Source organism: Leptonychotes weddellii, chromosome 10 (genome assembly GCF_054177405.1).
Source record: "Leptonychotes weddellii isolate Sample4059 chromosome 10, ASM5417740v2, whole genome shotgun sequence".
NCBI lineage: Eukaryota > Metazoa > Chordata > Mammalia > Carnivora > Phocidae > Leptonychotes > Leptonychotes weddellii.
Window position 1 is genome coordinate 71,963,238 of NC_138378.1, and position 19,182 is coordinate 71,982,419.

The 19,182-nt window shown below is 39.7% G+C and overlaps 1 protein-coding gene across 1 annotated transcript in view; it reads left to right on the forward strand.

Moving 5' to 3' along the window:
* ACTR2 (actin related protein 2) overlaps positions 1 to 13,332 on the forward strand; it is a 37,581-nt gene extending 24,249 nt beyond the window's left edge. Inside the window, exons 7-9 of the mRNA XM_081833609.1 lie at positions 2,841 to 2,986; positions 6,612 to 6,744; positions 10,617 to 13,332. Of these exons, the coding sequence (XP_081689735.1) occupies positions 2,841 to 2,986; positions 6,612 to 6,744; positions 10,617 to 10,787 (450 nt within the window). The 3' untranslated portion in view covers positions 10,788 to 13,332. The remainder of the gene's footprint in view (positions 1 to 2,840; positions 2,987 to 6,611; positions 6,745 to 10,616) is intronic.
* The last annotated feature ends 5,850 nt before the right edge of the window (positions 13,333 to 19,182 follow it).

The window sequence follows — 19,182 nt, forward strand, 5'->3', positions numbered from 1 at the left end:
AAAAAAAAAAATTGTTCATTTTTATAAATTATATTGTTTTATTTTTAAGCAGTACTGATCCAAATAATTGACAAGCAACTTAATCTCCAGATTTGCCCTGGGGATTCTTTTCTGAAGCTTTTTTGATAGTTCCTCTAGATTTGTAGTTTTTCATCTACCTGACTTATTTGTAAGAAAATGGCATGAGACAAAAGATGAGGGAACTAGAAATATAAGACATGTTTTATTTAATTTCTCCCCTCCTTTCTCAAAGAATTTGAGGTGGGTTACAAAAATATATACAGATGACCCTTGGGGCGCTGACCCCCTATGCAGTGCATAACTTTTGACTCCCTCAAAACTTAACTACTAATAGCCTACTGTCATTGCCTTGCCAGTAACATAAACAGTTGACTGACAGATATTTTGTATGTTATATGTATTATATATATTATATACCATGTTCTTACAACAAAGGTAGGAAGAAAAGAAAATGTTACTAAGAAAATCATAAGGAGGAGAAAATACATTTACAGTACTGTACTATATTTATTGAAAAAAATCCATGTGTCGATGGACCTGTGCAGTTTAAACCCACGTTGTTATAGGGTCAGCTGCACAACAAATAAAAAACAGTAGACTGATGAAACTAATGAGTAAATGAAGAGGGATAAGGGCCGACAAAGGATAGGATGAGATTTGGTACAAAAAAATGAGAGTCCTACAGTCATAACCAGGTAGGGTCTAGAGGTGGGTAGCTCCTAGGCTGGGTGGCCCCATGCTAACCAGCAGCCAGAGTGTGGAAAGAAACCACACCGTCAGAGAGGCTGAAGTATGAGCTGCAGAGGTTTTGCCAATAACTGTGTACTGTGTAAAGTTTTTCCAGATATTTTGGGTGATTTCATGTGGTTTTAAACTCACCTGATGGGTTTTTATTTTTTTAAGGGTAAATGTTTGAATCTGTATCCTTGGGGGTTTTTTGTTTGTTTTTAATTTGATACAATTTACAAATTGTATCAATTTGAAAAATGTGCTTGCCTTTGCTCCTATCTGTAAACATGGAGTAAATGTTTTAAAAAAAAACTTGCTTTGTGGTACTTTGTCATACTGGAAAGTCACTTTTTGGAATCCAAATACTATTACAGTAATCATATTATTATAAATATACTGTTAGAAATGTTAATGTGAAACTAATTCTGGTATCTCCTATGGAAATGGGTCAAATGCCAGCATACACAAGCATGCTTTTTTTTTTTTTTTTTTTATATACACAAGCATGCTTATAATTTAGGTCAGTCCAATGAGTTGTGAGGTGGTTGTAAGAGAGGGTGGGGCATCTGGGTGGCTCAGTTAAGCATCTGCCTTCAGCTCAGGTCATTATCTCAGGGTCCTAGGATCAAGCCCCAAGTTGGGCTCCCAGCTCAGCGGGGCGTCCATTTCTCCCTCTCCCTCTGCCCCTCCCTCCCGCTCGTATGCGCACTCTCTCTCTCTCCTTCTCTCAAATAAAGGAAATCTGTAAAAAAAAAAAAAAGGGGGGGGGAGTGTTTTGGGGGGCGCCTAGCTGGCTCAGTCGGTGGAGCATCCAACTCTTAATCTCGGGGTCATGAGTTCAAACCCCATGTTGGGCATAGAGCCTACTTCAAAAAATTAAAATTAAAAAATAAGTAGAGGGAGTTTTTACTTAACATTTCTCATTTAATTAAATATAAACATGATGTAACTTAAGAGTTTTCTGCATGAAGAAAAGTGGCTCAGTAGGTTAAGCATTCGACTCTTGATTTCAGCTCGGGTCATGATCTCATGGCCGTGAGATTGAGCCACGCATCAAGCCCTGTGTTGGGCTGCGTGCTGGGCATGGAGGCTTGGTCAAGATTCTCTCCCTCTCCCTCTCCCCACCCCCCCTCCCCCACGTGTGTGTGCATGGGTCTCTCTCTTTCTCTCTGTCTTAAAAAAAAAAAATCTTAAGTTAAAATTTTATTTATCCATTATTTAAAATTCATTAGGGTCTAGAGGGGAGCCTGGCTGGCTCAGTCTGTAGAGCATGTGACTCTTGGTCTTGTGATGGGTTGTGAGTTCGAGCCCCACTTTGGGTATAGAGATTACTTAAAATCTTTAAAAAAAAATTTTAATAGGGTCTAGTAAGTAGGATACAATAGAATTGCTTAATAAAAAGTAGTCTTAAAAAAAAGTAATTTAGATCCATGTTTCTTTTTTTAAAAATTTTGTTATTGTTATGTTAATCACCATACATTACATCATTAGTTTTTGATAGATCAGTGTTTCTTAAACTTTTTTGATCATAAAACATTTTTTGGATTAAATGATTTGACAGAAGTTTTACACATGATATAAAGTGTTTTGATGGCAAAATAGCAAAGTTTCACAGTGTAATTATTTGGTAAAAGAAATTATTTAAAAATTTTAACTGAATGTGTCTATGCTACATGGTAAAAATATCCATAAAATAAATCACAAATGTGTTAAAATAGAGAAGCAGCATTGACACCAGCAGTAATCCAAATGCAGTGGTTTATTAATGCTTCCTTTTTATGCTTAGCTGCACATAGCGATGGAACATAACGCACTCATGCATTGGTGATTTTTCCAAGAAATTCCTGATGTGTTGGAGCATGGCATGATGGCATGTTCTGCGTTTAAAAACAAAACAGCATGATAATAACAACTATCTAAACGTATTTTACTTTTTTTTTCCTTTTCAAAAATTTATTTTAGGAGAAACGTGTTGCTGATGATGATTTTGATTATTGAACAGATGTGTTTAAAGTACCAGTGTTCTAGAGAACACTGGGAATTTTTTTTAATGTTTTGCTGACTAATACCTGGTTATTCTTGGTTCCTAGCTCCCAGATGGCCGCATTATCAAAGTTGGGGGAGAGAGATTTGAAGCACCAGAAGCTTTATTTCAGCCTCATTTGATCAATGTTGAGGGAGTAGGTGTTGCTGAATTGCTTTTTAACACAATCCAGGCAGCGGACATTGATACCAGGTACATCATAAATGATGGTTTCAAAGTTATTTAACAATAGATGGAGTATGTATAATTAAAATGACCAAGTTGTCTATTACCTCACTCATGGTTTTGAACAGATAAGGCAAACGAATTTTTTGAGGGTGGCACTGGATGTTGAATATATATCATTGTATCTCAGAAACCATCTTAAATTTTTTTTTATAATTCAAAACTTAAAAATTTCAAGAATAATACAGAGAACTCATGTATACTCTTTACTCAGTTTTGCATTCTACTAAGTTTAACGTTTTGCAAGTTTATTCTGTCATTCTCCCTCTCTCTTTTCTTGAGCCATTTGAGAGCATGGTGAACACATAAGTCCTCTTTTACGCAATATTTGCTTTGTATTTCCTGAGAACAGAGGTATTCTCTTATATAGCCACAGTGCGATTATTGAGCTCAGGAGATTGATTACTGATCTGCTCTTATCTGCCGTCCATTTTTCAGTTTCATCTACTGTCCCAATACTGTCCTTTATACAGTTTTTCTTTTCCCCAGGAGATTATCAAGTCTGAGGTCACACAGCGTATGTAGTTGTCATGTCTCTTAGCTTTTATCTATTAACAATTCTTTAGTCTTTCATGACAGCAACATCTTTTTAGAGAACAAGCCAGTTATCTTAGAGAATTTTTCTCAACTTGAGTTTGAATAATTTTCTCATGATTAGATTCAGGTTATGCATTTGGGGCTGGAATACTACTTAAGTGATGTGTCCTTCTCATGGTGTCCCATCCAGAGATGAGATCTGTTTGTTTCTTGTTGGTGATGTTAGGATTAAGCTCTTAATGAAGTTTCCTGTTTGGTTTTTGTATTTTTCCTTTCTTAGTTTATAAGTGATTTGTGGGAAAATACTTTGAGACTGTGTTGACCTCCTGTTCCTCATTAAACTCTGCCCTCCACCCCTTTTAGTATCTATTGATGATTCTTGCCTAAATCCATTTTTATTGTGGTTGCAAAAAGGTGATTTTCTAATTCTGTCATTCCTTCTATAGTTATTAATTGGCATTCCAGCATAAGGAAGTGCTCTTCCTTGTTTTGTTTGTTATCAGTGTGGACTCATGATTTTGTCCAGTGATTATAATTTATTACTGTCTTTATTTATTTTGATGCTCAAATTGTTCCTGATTTGGCCAGGGGAGCCCCTTCAAACACACCTCTGTGTCCTTTGACATGCTGTTATCTCTTTGGGCACATTCTGTTTTGTGGCACAGGATAGTCCTGGCTTATCTTTAATTTTGTAGGTAAAACATTACCATCTACTCAAAACTACATAAAAAGCATACTTTGAAGTATTACTCTCCCAGCCCCTTGTTCTCCACCCTAGTCCTCCTCCCCCTTGTAGGTAAATGATCTCATTAGTTTCAGGTTTATCCTTTCTGTAGTTCTTACTTGTTCTTACACAAAAGGTAGCTTAGTATAAATGCTTTTTTGCACTTCTTTCACTTAATATTATCCTGAACAATCCTGTACCACTTCCTAGGGATTGTCCTCCTTTTTTCCAGTGTATACATATCATGGTTTATTAGGTGAATCTTGGTTATTTAGGTAGATTCCAATATTTTTGCAGACAAATAATGTTGCAATTAATAACCTTGTGCACACTATATTTTTGTACTCTTGGGCATGTATATTTTGAAAAAATTTCTAGAGGGAATTGTTGGGTCAAAGGGTATATAAATGCATGTAGTTTTGTTACTGCTCAGTTCCCCTCTGGAGGTTGGGACCCTTCTCCTTCCCACCAGTAATAGATGAGGGCACCTATGTCCCCACAGCTTGGTCACAGTTTGGCAACTTTTTAACTTTTATGCCAGTCTGGTGAGTGAAATGATTATCTCAATGTAGTTTTAATTTGTATTTTACTTAAGAGTGAAGTTGAACATGTTTTTCTATGTTTAGGGCTGTTTTTCTCTTTTTCTGGTGAATTATCTGTTTGTGGCTTTTGCTTCTTCTGTAGAATTTTTGTAATTTTCCCCCTCAAGTTTTTTAAAAGTTCTTTTTATATTATAGCTCTGTGATAATCTACTGCAGATAGTTCTCCTGATTATCCATTTGTCTCTTGCTTATGGCGTTCTTTGACTATACAAAAATTTGTGTTTACTTAGTTATTAAATAAGTTTATAACCTTTTATTGCATCTAGAGTTTGAGTCATAGTTGAAAAGCCCTCCTGTACACTCAGGTTATGGAGGAATTCACTCAGAAGCATTTTGTAAAAAGCAAGTGTTTGCTTACTTGTCTGTTTAACCCTGAATTAAATAACCACCAAACTAATTTTTGTGGGATGGCTGAGGAGCAGGATAATAATGGAAAGTAATAAAAATAGCAGTTGGCTTACAACAGGCTATAAACTTAATGTAAGATGATCAAGAATCTAAACTTCTCAAAGTAGGGAGTAAATTCTCATAGTAGGATTGGGTAGATGCTTTTGTCCCTTGACTTAATGATCATTAATAGTAAAATTGCATTTAAAAGTGTGTGCCTATTGGTGGTGATTCAAGTTTTGGCATTCCCGAAGCACTGGAGTCCGGTTCAGTACCCTTACGACAGAGCTGGCATCGGGAAGTCACACAGCTCACCCTTTGTGTGTTCTGCATGTTGGAAGGGTACATGTAAATGCTAGTGGGTACGTACCACATGTAGCCATGTCTCAGCTGCATATGCTACACTCATGTGCATACTTCTGCGAGTAGATATAAAAACTCCACACTTCCATGAGCTGGGATGATAATAGCCTGAGCCATTGGAAACCAGTTTGAATGAAGCCAAAACAGATGTGACTCAGCTTCTGAACTTTACTAGGAGAAGAGTTCCTCAGACCCTCACTTAGTTATATTACTTTTACTACATATGCAGTTATTTTAGATTTGATTATCTGGTATCATAACCGGTAGCATATTTGAGGAAGAAAGAGAGGACTGCTGTTACCAGGAAACACGTCAATGTCATGTAAAATAATAGCAGCTAGTCCCAAGGCAAAGGAACAAAAGGGAAAACTACAAAAGGCAAATGGAAAAATTGAAAAGCAAGAACTGAAATCGTAATAGAAAATGGTTAATTGTAGTAAACTCTGGGGAAGCACTGTGATGACACAGTCCAAATAGTGGAAGTTTGTAATGTAAACTCTGGTCATTTATAAATGTTCAATTACAGGGGCGCCTGGGTGGCTCAGTCAGTTGGGTGTCTGACTCCTCTGATTTCGGCTCAGGTAGTGATCTCAGGGTCATGAGAATGAGCCCCACGTCAGGCTCCGAGCTCAGTGCAGAGTCTACTTGTCCCTCTCCTTCTGCTCCCGCCCCCCGCTTGCTCTCTCTCTCTCTCTCAATAAAAAAATATAAAATCATTTTTTAGAAAGTCTCAATATTTGCAAGAAAGTGTGTCATGTGCTTTAGAAGTATTCTCATTAAAATTGTAAGTATTTTGCATGTAGAGAGGGTTTGTTATCTAATAACAGCATTAGTAACAAACATTCAGCCCTACAATTTCCATGTTGGATTTTATTTAAATCTCCCAGCAATCCCTTGAGGCTGCTAGATATAAAAGGAACTCTGTAAGACTGTTTTTCTCATCTGCAACCCCAAATGAATACCTTTTGTGTCCTTCTAGATCTGAATTCTATAAGCACATCGTGCTTTCTGGAGGGTCTACTATGTACCCTGGGTTGCCATCACGGTTGGAACGAGAACTTAAACAGCTTTACTTAGAACGAGTTTTAAAGGGAGATGTGGAAAAACTTTCTGTAAGTACCAATAATGCAACTGTTAACATGCTTTTAAAACCCTGTAAAGTAGCTTGTGAATCTTGACAGCCACCAGAGGGAGCAAGAAGTCTTCCCAAACAAATTATTAATGAAGTCACATGCAGCCTTGAAAAGGTGGCAAGAGGTAAATGGTTCGAGGTAAGCTCTGTTTCACAATGGTTGTACTGCCTGGTCACCTCTGTATCCAGTGGCTGGAGGCAGTGAGGTCCAGGGCCAAATGTTCTGGTTCCTCTGTAACAGGCAGCCTGGAGTCGAGATGCTTCTAAGGGCATGGGAAGAACCTGCCATATAGTGTTCCCTCCCCACCACCCTTTTCTGTGGGGGATACGTTCGAAGGCCCCCAGGGGATGCCTACACCGCAGATAATACTGAATCCCATGTATACCGTGTTTTTTCCTGTACAGGAACACCTATGATAAAGTTTAATTCATAAATTAAGCACAGTAAGAGATTAACAACAACAACAATAAAATAGGACAGAACAATGTACTGGAATAAAAGTTATATGAATGTGGTCTCTCTTAAAATGTCTTATTGTACTGTACTCACTCTTATGATGATGTGAGGATGAAATACCTACGTGATGAGATGAAGTGACGTGAGTTAAGTAGGTCTTATGATGTAGTGATGTCAGAATGAGGATCATCTGCTTCCAGACCATGGGTAACTGAAACCACAAAAAGCAAAACCACAGATAAGGGGGGACTACTGTACTATAGAGAGAGAAATGCCTCTTTGGGGTTTTTGGGTTCTTTTTAGCTTACTTTTTGGATATGTAATCAGCCTTCATTGCTACTCTTGGACTGTCTCATATTTCTGATTCTGGGTTATTTTTCTGACTATTTCTTGCGTATGTCTTATTTTCCTAATCAGATTGTAAAACCTAATGTATCAAATACATTGCATCCTCATCAGCTATCCTAGCTCTTGAAATAAACTTTAATTGGTAGTTGTCAATGTGTAGAATAGAAAGTAATTTATAAACTAGTATGTAATAGTTGATGGTTATTTGGCATTGATTTTTTTTTTCAACCAACACTATATGTGTGTGAAGGACATTATATATACCGTGCACTCAGCCAGGAGTCATTTAATTCTGAGTTAATCTCTGAGCTTTGTCCCAACAACTTTGATTGGCTGTTGTAGATAATGAGATTACGTATTACAGAGAACTATCTGTATATCAGAGATACTAATGTCACATCTTTCATCTGTGACTAAATTGTGAAAATTAAATCAAATATGGACTCACATACATTAAATAAATTAAAAGACTCGGGGCGCCTGGGTGGCTCAGTCATTAAGCGTCTGCCTTCGGCTCATGTCATGATCCCGGGGTCCTGGGATCAAGCCCCACATCGGGCTCCCTGCTCCGCGGGAAGCCGGCTTCTCCCTCTCCCACTCCCCCTGCTTGTGTTCCCTCTCTCGCTGTGGCTCTCTCTGTCAAATAAATAAATAAAATCTTTAAAAAAAAAATTAAAAGACTCAAAAGGAGCCATGTTGTCTAAGTACTTTGCTTATTTGTCTGATTTTTTTTAGTTATACATAGAATTTAAAGTTAGTCTCAGGTGATTATTTCCTTATTTAGCAAATATTTCTTGACCTGCTTCTAGGTGCCAAATACTTGTCTAGGTGCTAGAACAAACAAAACAGTAGTAAATAAAAACCAAGTCCCCACTTTTAGTCTGTGAGTGTGTCAGTAGTAATAAGCACTCTGAAGAAAAGGTAAGGTGAGGGGCTAGAAAGTGGTAGTGACTGGGGAGATGGCATGCTCCTTCATGTAGTGTGGTCGTGGAAGGACTCTGAGGAGATGAATTCTGAGCAAAGACCTGAATAGAGTGAGCCGGTGAGCCACGTAACCATCTATGGGGAGAATCTTCCAGGCAGGAATGGCAAGTACAAAAGCCTTGGGTTGGAGCGCCTGGGTAGCTCAGTCAGTTAAGCGTCTGCCTTCGGCTCAGGTCATGATCCCAGGGTCTGGGGATCAAGTCCCACATCGGGCTCCCTGCTCAGCAGAGGGTCTGCTTCTCCCTCTGCCTCTGCCTGCTTCTCTCTCTGCTTGTGAGCGCGTGCTCTCTCCCTCTGTCTGTCAAATAAATAAATCTTAAAAAAAGAAAAACAAAAAAAACCCTGGGTTGTCAGCGTGCAGGTGTGGCTGGAGCAGAGCGAGTAAAAGAGAGGCCTGAGCGTTGAGGTCAGAAAGGTGGTCGGATGCAGGTCTTCAGCCACTGCAAAGGGTTTAGCTTTACCCCTAGTGAAATAGAAAGCTCTGGGAGGGTTTTGAGCAGCGAAGTGATAGGATCTGACTTGTTTTTAATGGATCACTAAGTCTGGTGTGGGGGAGGGAGGAAGAAAGGTTGTGGAAGGATGAGGTAGCAAGCTCGGAGGGAGGGAGGAGATGATGGAGGTTTATGAAATGGTGGAGGTATGAAATGGTGGTCTTGAAGAGTAGAAGAGAGAAGACAGCGTGTCACGGGCTTGCTGGGCTGCACTAAGGGGCTCAAGTGAAGGACGTGATGCAGTTAAGCCAAGACGTGGAGTTGCTCACCTGTCTTGTTCAGTTGCTTGAGGGCAGCTGCAAAGTAGAGAGCTGGTCATGCGAGTCAGTGTGCCACATGAGTGTGAGAGGGAGAGAAGGACGACGTCACGAAGGTACCACCAGGAAGCAATGGGGAGAGCCCACACGGGCTCAGTAAGAGCAGGCGTGGGAAGAAATCATCTGGGGCTCCTGTAGGTGACTTGGCAAGAGGGGTGGTGAGTGGAATGGTCTGACAGAATGAGTTTCACTTGGGAGTTGTCGGGAGCAGGGAGGGAGAGCCGCAGGGGAGAAGAGGAGTCGGTGTTACCGAATGGGCCAGAGTGAGCGCGACAGCAGCCGGCGGACAGCTGCAGGGGCGGCAGTGTCTTGAGGGGCTAGCCGGGCCTCCCTTGGAGCCCGGGAGGCCAGACCCCAGGCTGGTATCGTACTGGCTATTTTATAAATAAAGTTCGATTGCAACAAAGCCGGGCCCATTTTTTTAAGTAAGTCAACTGGTGTTTATATCTGATCCTACGGTTCGGTTATGTGACGTGAAGACAATCTAAAATGACATAGTTACTTTGAGTCTTTTTGCAGGGTGTGTCACAGTAAATTAAACAATGACATTTTAAGGTTTTTCTTTCAGGCATGGACTTCACACAGGTTGAGGTGTGTCTTTTATTAGATAATCAATAGTGGCTACAGAATATAAAACTTACCCCACTTGTCTTTAATTTTGGTAACTGTGTTCATTTTTTCCAGCATCCCCATGGTTTATTTGACCATATTTGGTCTTGTTTATTTTGAGAACATTTCATTTTTTGAATTTGAGACAATAGAAAGCTTTGCTTATAAGAAAAGAATTTCAATCTTACTCTTACATGGGACTGCAATCATAGAGGCATTAGACCTTGAAGAAACCATGGAAGTCCTCTTACCCAAACTCTTGACTTGACATCTGGCTAAGTGATTTGCTCATGTGGTCATCCCCAGTAGGTGGGAAAACCTGCCACAATCAGGACTGTGGTACTTGGGCTCTCAGTAGGTTTATCGTGGAATTTATTGTTCAAATCAGGACAATTTTGAGAGTGATGGGGCAACAGGTGTAAATCAGGACTGTTCTAAGCACACTGGGATGGATGTGTGATCTCACTGTGAGCTTTGGGCAAATTACCAAAAATGTCTCTACTTCAGATAACAAATCATGCCATCCTACTTACTTCACAGGACTTGTGAGAATTCAACAGGAGAATACATGAAAAAGTCATTTCCATAAAGCAGAAAGCATGATGATGCACTTGTGACATTTTACAATCTCGTCTTTCTCCTTTAGAAATTTAAGATCCGCATCGAAGACCCACCACGCAGAAAGCATATGGTGTTCCTGGGTGGTGCAGTTCTAGCAGATATCATGAAAGACAAAGACAACTTCTGGATGACTCGACAAGAATACCAAGAAAAGGGTGTTCGTGTGCTGGAGAAACTTGGTGTGACTGTTCGATAAACTAACTCCAGAGCTTGTTCGCATCACACCCCTAATGCTTTCTTTTTTCCTTTATTGCCAATCTTTGAACTCATTCAACTCCAGGACATGGAAGAGTCCTCTCTGTGCCCTTTGACTGGAAAGGTCAGGTTTTCTGCTGGTGTCTTGGGGAAGCTTTGTTAAATTTTTGTTAATGTGGGTAAATCTGTTTAATTCAACCACTTCCCTACAAACATGATGAGAGAGAGGGCAAAGGGTCCTGTCTGCTGCTTTGTTTCTTCTAAGTAGGCATTTAGATCACTCCCCTTGGCTTCCTCTTTTCACTTTACTGCTCTAATGCTGCCTGTTGTAGTTTTTAGCACACTAGGTGGTACGCCTTTATTAGCATAAGAAAACCTTTACAGGAGCTTTTACGTATTACTGGGGTGGGGGTGGTGAGGGACGGGTGGGCAGCTGCTGACCCCTTTACAGCATTTCCTCTGTGGTGTGGTGCTTTCAACAGTTACTGCACAGTTGAAGTACCTTAAAGCTTCTGGAATTAACATTTTAGGGAAACGTTAGGCTCAGAATTAAAGTGTTTTGGGTGGGTTTTTGTGTGGGGGTGGGGAGTGGCCTTTTGATTTTAACTTTTTGATTTTTGAGCTTTTCTGCTCGGAGGTATGTAAGATGAAATTTATTTACAGTACTTTGATTTGGCAGGTTTTCTTCTACTTTTGGTCTGCCTGGAACTGTTTCCGTGATATAAAAAGCAAGTGTAATATTCCATTACCATGTGGCTTAGGGATTTATTTGTTTTGTTTTGTTTTTAAATCAACCATGTTAGCTGGGAGTAAACTCCCTAGAATCAATGGAAAATTAACAACTTAAAAATGCTTTTGGAAATTCAAATTACAGATGAAAAAAGTGCTTAAGAGTGCTTGTTTTTATACCAGAAGCATTAAGGTAATCCAGTGCCAACTACCATTCTTGCAGTTATTCTTTTATATAACTGACCAGCGCTTCTTTAATAAGAATAGGTAGATACATATGAATAATTACTGGCAGTAGGTTATAATTGTTGGATTAAAAATAACATTGAAATACGGGACTTGTTGCCAGTTGGGTAATTTTCATTAGTTTCTTTTTTATTATTTTAATTTGAGACCTGGAACTGGAGTAAAATTTGACTACTTAAAATGTTGGCCAAAAAAAAAAAAAATCAAGATTTAAATTTGTATTTTTACTGAAAAAGTAATCATAACTAATAAGTCTCAGTCATCTTATGCTTGAAAGAAGAGTTGTTGATATTTTGTAAATGTTAGCAGATTTTCCCATCTGTCAGAAAATCGTATTTATGATTCCCGCCGGTATTGCTTTGTGTCTGAAAAAATATCAAATAGTACTCAGACTTGAATTCTTTCTAAATTTGAAAAATAAAGTAATAAATTGTATCACGCTAAGTACAAAATGCAGATACTGAGGAAAAAAAATGTTTTCCTTCATTTCAAAATATTCTTTACTAATAATGGCTTTGAACAAAGAAGCTTAATTTTTAGGTGACTGAAATTGGAGAAATTATTGGCTTTAGAAAGAGTCTCTTTTTTGTGAGAAAACTTAAAAATCAATTTATATGAAATGAGCAGCAAAAGGAGGTTAGTTTTAATTATGCAGCTTCTGTTAATATTAAGTATTTTTTGTCTGTTTTACCTCAATTTGAAACAAGTGAAAGAAGTTTGCCTGCATGCTGGACATGCTTCAGTACACATGAATAGCCTGTGAATAACATGTACTAGGTTTGAGGGACATGGGTGTCAGTCATTTTGGAATTCTAAAGTATTCCTAAATCATGTTCTTATAAATCCCCCTAGCCTTTGAGTCCTGGACTAGTTAAAGGACACAAATGTAGGACCAGTTCTTACCAGCTGTTCATTTCCAGTATATGGATTAACCTTGGCCTTTGGTCATGATTTTAATCTATGGGGGTAGAAAACAACAAGGAATAGAATGGACTCTTAGAACAATGAAAGAGCATTTATTATTTGTCCCTTGAATATAGAATTTGGTTTTCCTTTCATCCTTCTGCTAGCAAACATCACAGTTAAAATGGTGTATTTATATATATATATATAAATATATAGTGTAATTTTAAAATTCCATTTTCTAATTTTCCTATTCCAAGGTAAAATAATGCATATAGTAATTTGGGGGGTAGTGGAAATAAAATGTGTAATTGAAGTTGCCAGGTAGGAGTCCCTCAGAAATTAAAATTTTTTCTGTTTTAAAAGAGATCTGATTTTGAGCTCTTGAAAACCATTGTCACTTAAATTTCCAATAATGATTAAGTCTTTTTAAATTAGAATTGCCAATGCCTTGACATTTAAGAAGGGTTTCTTAGAAATAAGTCCTACATTTAAACTTTTTTTCTTTAAAACATGGTATTGGATGTTGACTTTTTACACAGTTCTAAGCACTGTTAACAATATCTGGAAAGTGTTTTGAGAGATCAATGGAAAGTTAAACATTCTACATTTAACGTGAATACACTTCTTTTTGATTCAGAAAATAAAATCAGATTTTTGAAAGTAAATTTGAATTTTGTCTTGGTTTTACCTATTTTTCTCTCGTTTCATTTTCTTATTTTTGTTCATATTTTCATTTTTGCTAATGCAAGATGGATTGACAACTTCACACTAGTTGTTAGGTGAGGTTCAGTTCAGTGTTGTTCTAATATTTGACCAAAAAACCTCTTTTTTGGTATGATTTTAAATACGTAAGGAAAACAAAAACTTTCTAGAAACCAGAGTAAATTACAGCTACAGCTGTATTTGAGGGTTTTTTCCCCTCAAGCGGATGGTTTTGTTTCCTGGAAGACTTAAGGTGGCTTTTGCAGGATTAGGAATGCTAGACAGACCTATATGTAAGGTACCTCTGTATTACACTGACCTTTCCTTGCTTTCGTACTTGCCTTTGAGGATAGGGGCTGAGGAGTAGACGATAGGATTCTTGTGTACCTTCTTCATGAACTTGTACGCTTGAATCTCATTGCTCCCTTCATGGCCACATTCCCCTAGGACGTCCTGAGGTTTGCCTCTGGTGTCTTCTCCAACCTCTTCTTAGTTGCCAGAATAATGTGACAACTGTCTCCATGTGTTACAGAGGAGGAAGATCCTGGGCACTGCTCCTTGTTGATGGGACGATGTTTTAGTGGTCTCCATGGGTTTTCTGCACCCATAAACTTTGACCACTGTACAGTTGAGTGTGGAACCGTGCTAATTTTAGAGTCATCCAGGAGGGTACCCAACAAAAGTGAACCAGAAGCTCAAGGATTGATTTTAGCTCAGGTTTTAAGATGTAATCTAATCTTGGACTAATTGACCAGTATCCACAGTACCTGGGTATTTGTAGGGTCCCTTTTTTCTGCCAGCTCAAATTCCTTGACCTATTAAAAGCTTGACTACTTCGTAAAGGCCAAATTACGGACTTTAACCACTCTGTTGCAAGGAACCTTAGCTATAGACTAGAAAACTGCATGGGGGTTGTCAATAAGACAGCTGTTGCATAAATTCACACCAATTCTTCGCATTAAACTTAACATTTTAAAAGCCTCCTAAAGCATCTTGCTCTGCATTGTTGAACATCTGAAGTTAGGGAGAAAGAAGCTATTACATTATAGTTACTTTTGTTTAAATCATCTGCACTATGGCAGTGACAAAAACAAATAATGCTTTGTACCTGTTCTGAGTATCTCATTTTGTGTTGTGTGCAGCTGTAAGATGCGTTCTGGGCAGGGGGAATCGAAATGATTACTCTTTGGCAGAATATTTCCTGTCCTGCCTCCTCTATATCCTCAGTTCCTCCCCACCTAGAAGAGGAAAAAGACTGGAAAGGACTCTGCAAATAACTTTCCCTTTTTAAAAGAGAAGACTTAGTATCATATGATCTCACTGATAGGAGGAATTTGAGAAACAAGGCAGAGGATCATATGGGAAGGGAGGGAAAAAATGAAACAAAATGAAACCAGAGAGGGAGACAAATCGTAAGAGACTATCTCAGGAAACAAACTGAGGGTTGCTGGAGTGGAGGGGGGTGGGAGCGATGGGGTGGCTGGGTGATGGACACTGGGGAGAGTATGTGCTATGGTGAGTGCTGTGGATTGTGTAAGACTGATGAATCATAGACCTGTACCTCTGAAACAAATAATATATGTTTAAAAAAAAGTAGGAAGGGAAAAATGAAGGGGGGGAAATAGGAGGGAGAGATGAACCATGAGAGACTATGGACTCTGAGAAACAAACAGGGTTACAGAAGGGAGGGGGGGGGGGTATGGGGTAACAGGGTGATGGGTATTAAGGAGGGCACGTGTTGTAATGAGCACTGGGTGTTATATGCAAACAATGAATCATGGAGCACTACATCAAAGATTAATGATCTACTGTAGGGTGACTAACATAACAAAATAAAACTTAAAAAAAACACTGCATAGCAGCCGCACCATTTTGCATTCCTAAAAAAAAGAGAAGACTTAGTATTTTAACTATGCTTGTGTGCACCAATTGAAAGGTTTGGGTTTGGGTGCCTGGGTGGCTCAGTCGTTAAGCGTCTGCCTTCAGCTCAGGTCATGATCCCAGGGTCCTGGGATCGAGCCCCACATCGGGCTCCCTGCCTGGCAGGAAGCCTGCTTCTTCCTCTCCCACTCCCCCTGCTTGTGTTCCTGCTCTCGCTATCTCTGTCTCTGTCAAATAAATAAAATCTTAAAAAAAAAAAAAAAAAAAGGTTTGGGTTTGAGAAGTACAGAAAGCAGTCACAAGAATAAAAAAGTATGGTTTTTAAGCCCAAGGTAGACTCCCTAGAACACTGCCTTTGGCCATTAGCATCAGGTTGAGCTTTTGCCTGATGGATGCTTTTTCTTAAAGGTTAGTAAAAAGGAGACCCTACCAAGCTGCTTTGCTCTGCCTTGAATATGGGTTTGGAAAAGAGGGCCCCAATTCTCAGGGCCCCCAATTCAGAGTTGTATGCACTAAAAAAGTAATTGTAAATATTTGAGTGCAAAGGTATTAATATCAGATAAAGGTTGACATTTTAAGCAATTAGTTCAGGAAACTGAACACACTGCAATATTAAGTTGATCTTTTTGTTAAGTCTTGATGTTGTGTGCAGGGATTGGGATTTTTTCTCTAGGCATATCATAAAATATGCACAAGAAAATTGCAAGGCCGGTCTTATCTTGGGTAACCAAATCTAAGGATTTCCTGAGTGAGGAATACTTCTATTAACTACTCTTAAACATTTTCATATCTCGTTGCCAACTTGAGATTTGAAGAGTAAGAAATTTGGGCTTTAAGTGAGCTTCAAATGTCAAAAATAAGTTGATAACATACATTTGACCGCTTGATTTGAAACCTTCAGTCTGTCTCCACATATGTTTTCTTTCTTAGATCTAAAGCTTCTGGCATTAAATTTTAAGAACTGTTGAAAGGAATGTAGGTTTGGAAACTAAAAGTACAATGACTAGGTACAATTCAAAAGACCTTGATGATCAGTTAAGGCCATTTTGCTTGTTTGTTTTGTTTTTCCTTAGAGCTTTAGGTGGAATTTAATATATCAAGTATCCTATAGGACATTATGTAGGTGGGGTAAATTTACCTAAATTTCAGAAACAGTAAAATTACTTGCCCCCTCCATGTCTCTGTCGATCTGAAGTCAGAATCACATGGAGTGTTTAAAATGCAGGTTCCTACCCTCACTCTGGACCCACCGAATTTGGGGCTGAGGGCCGGCCTGTTTTCCAGCTGCGCCCCCTCCGAGCTCTCCCTCCGCAGCTGTAGGATCTTAATGGGACAGGCAGCCCCGAGGAATGAGCCACTGCCCCGGGCGCACACCGGTCTGCCCTTGCCCCGCTCTCCTGCCGCCTCGTGGAGCTTTTAGCGAATGGGTTCCGAAGCGAGATGGGGAGAGGCCCTGGAAACCACCTCTGAGCCCTGCTGGGTGGCCGCTGTGCTGGCTTCCACCCCTCCCCCAGACAAATCCTCAGTTCTCAGTCCCGGCGGGCGCTAAGAGCCTGTACTCAAAATGCAAATTCTTCTGGGAAGGTTAAAGCCCCATTAGCCATTTACACATTTGTGTGAATTAAAAGGAAGTCCAGGGACTCAAACTGACACCTAGTGAAGATTACTGGCTCTTTGTGATTTAAGGCAAGGGAAGGTCTGTAAGTTTGGTGGATACAGTGCCTTGGAGAAAACTGACCCCAAGGAAATGTGGAGTTATTAGTGTATTGCTTTTTAGGGGCCGTATACATGGGAGCTGGGTGCCGGAAGTAGTGAAATAACCAGAGAGAACTGCTTATTTCAGAATTGTTTTTTAGAGATGTTTTCTCCTCACTCTGACTTGCATGCCAGAGCACTGAACTCGATCTAGTACAGCTAGTGCTACAATTCAGCCATTTGACGGATTTAAATGATTTGTAGTCTGGCCAAGCAACCCACCTACCAGATGTGGCTTTTACTTCTGGAGAGGAAATCTCTGTTTCAGGTTCCATGCAACTGACATACAAACGAACTTCTGGATGCAGCTTGGAGCCCCCGTATATATGGTGAAGTTTTGATTTTTTGGAAATATAAACCCAGTTCCAAAATTTGGAAGTTTGTGGCATTCTATTATTGTAGTTGATAGCTGCTAGAGAAACACAGCAGCTTATCCCTGCATTTGCTTTTTCAGGCAAGGATAATTTTAGCCAGAGATTTGAGTGAGGAGGAGGAGGGAGGAGGCGTGCCATATATATTAAATAAGTAGCCAGCTGCAGGTGAGGGCACGCACCGGGAAAATTAAATAACCCGCTGCAGGTAAGGAGGTGGTTGGCTTTCAGTGTGGCAACCCTCTCTAAGGAGTTGGATGGAGCCTCTGGGTGAGTAGGAAGTTACTTTTCTCTTCTAAACCTACGTCTTCTACAGCCCATACAAGTAAGCTTTAGGGTGCTCTAGCTGGAGAGGGTGTAGTTTATGCTGGGTGCATTTTCTTGCTGTTTGTTTGCATCTCATTCCTACTGTTTTCACCATGAAAGCTTCTCTTAAATTTTCCATTTCACTCCAGAGCGCACACAAAATATCCTCCAGCCTTTTCAAGCACCACCTCTGACAGTACAGTTAGCTGAAAATGCCTATCGGATGCTTATAAGCCCCGTTTGTTCCAAATGTTGACCTGAAATTTGTCCCAAAGTGGAAGAGTTTAACTGTTCATAATGATCTATAGTCACTTTAATGACTGCTATAAATACATTTCTTACCACATAAAAACTGACTGAAAATCACAAGGTCCCCTAAAGCAGAATGCTGCTTCATAATGTGAATTTGGGGGGTATCAGTGTTTACCATTTGCCTTTTCTCAAACAGGTGGAAGTGATGTTAGGAATACTGTCTTCTGAATTTAAGCTACTGTTCTTTTAAAAATGGTGTGACAATGTCATGTTTGGTTTGGGTTAATTCTACCAATCTCAGAAAAGAGTTGGCTGAAAACTCTCTTTTCCATTTCATATATGTAGCACTCTTTTATTCTTTAAACCCATTTTTTCTGCTCCTGCCATTCAAAAGAAGCTAAGATTTGTGGTGTTAGCCAAAACAAAAACAAAAAAACAAAAACAACTCAGGTGCCCTCAAAATAACAAAAAAGACTTCCTTGAGCGTTCTAAATGAAAATTTGTTTTGTTGCACTTGTGGGTCCTTTGAACAAATATGTGAAGGGAAGGATTTATGGAATGAGATTCCCATGTTTAAGAGTCTAAAGAGGTTTGGATTTATGGGGCCCCCAGCCCCGCCATCAAATCACTGAGACTGGAAAACTTTTGAGCAAACGAAACCAAATGGTCGCTCGCTCCACTAGCTGATGGCATTCAGAAGCTGGGCCCGAAGGAGGGACTTTCCCCACTAAATTGTAGTACAGTTACTACTTTAAAGAAGAGGTCCTGTTTTCTTCAGGTTCCAAGCTTGTCTGCTAAAATAATTAGCTGTGAGGCAGATGGGGGAAGGACTGCGCCTGCAAAAGGTAGGACAAGGGTAAGAGGGAGGAGGAGGAGATAAGCCCCTCGCTGGACTCACAGCTGCCCACCCTACAAGGAGCAGAGCTTGCCAAGAATCTCCACACTGATTTATGGAGGAGAAATGAGGAAACCATTTGCCCCAGATATCTTGGATTTGTGACAATATCAGTGTAAACTATTTTCATTTAGACCAAGAGAATTCCGAGTCTCCGAGGTGTTCCCGCCCCCGCCTTGGACCCTCCCCTTCTAGTGTTTCTGGCAGCGCTCGGGCCAGTGGCTCACAACGCGGGGGCGCCTCTTGCAACATAGATACCTGGCCCCACTTTCGGGAATTGAGGAGCTCCTTTGCACTTGGAAAAACCTAAATCAGAAACCAGGTTATTTTGTACAGAAGTAAGCTGCAGCCTG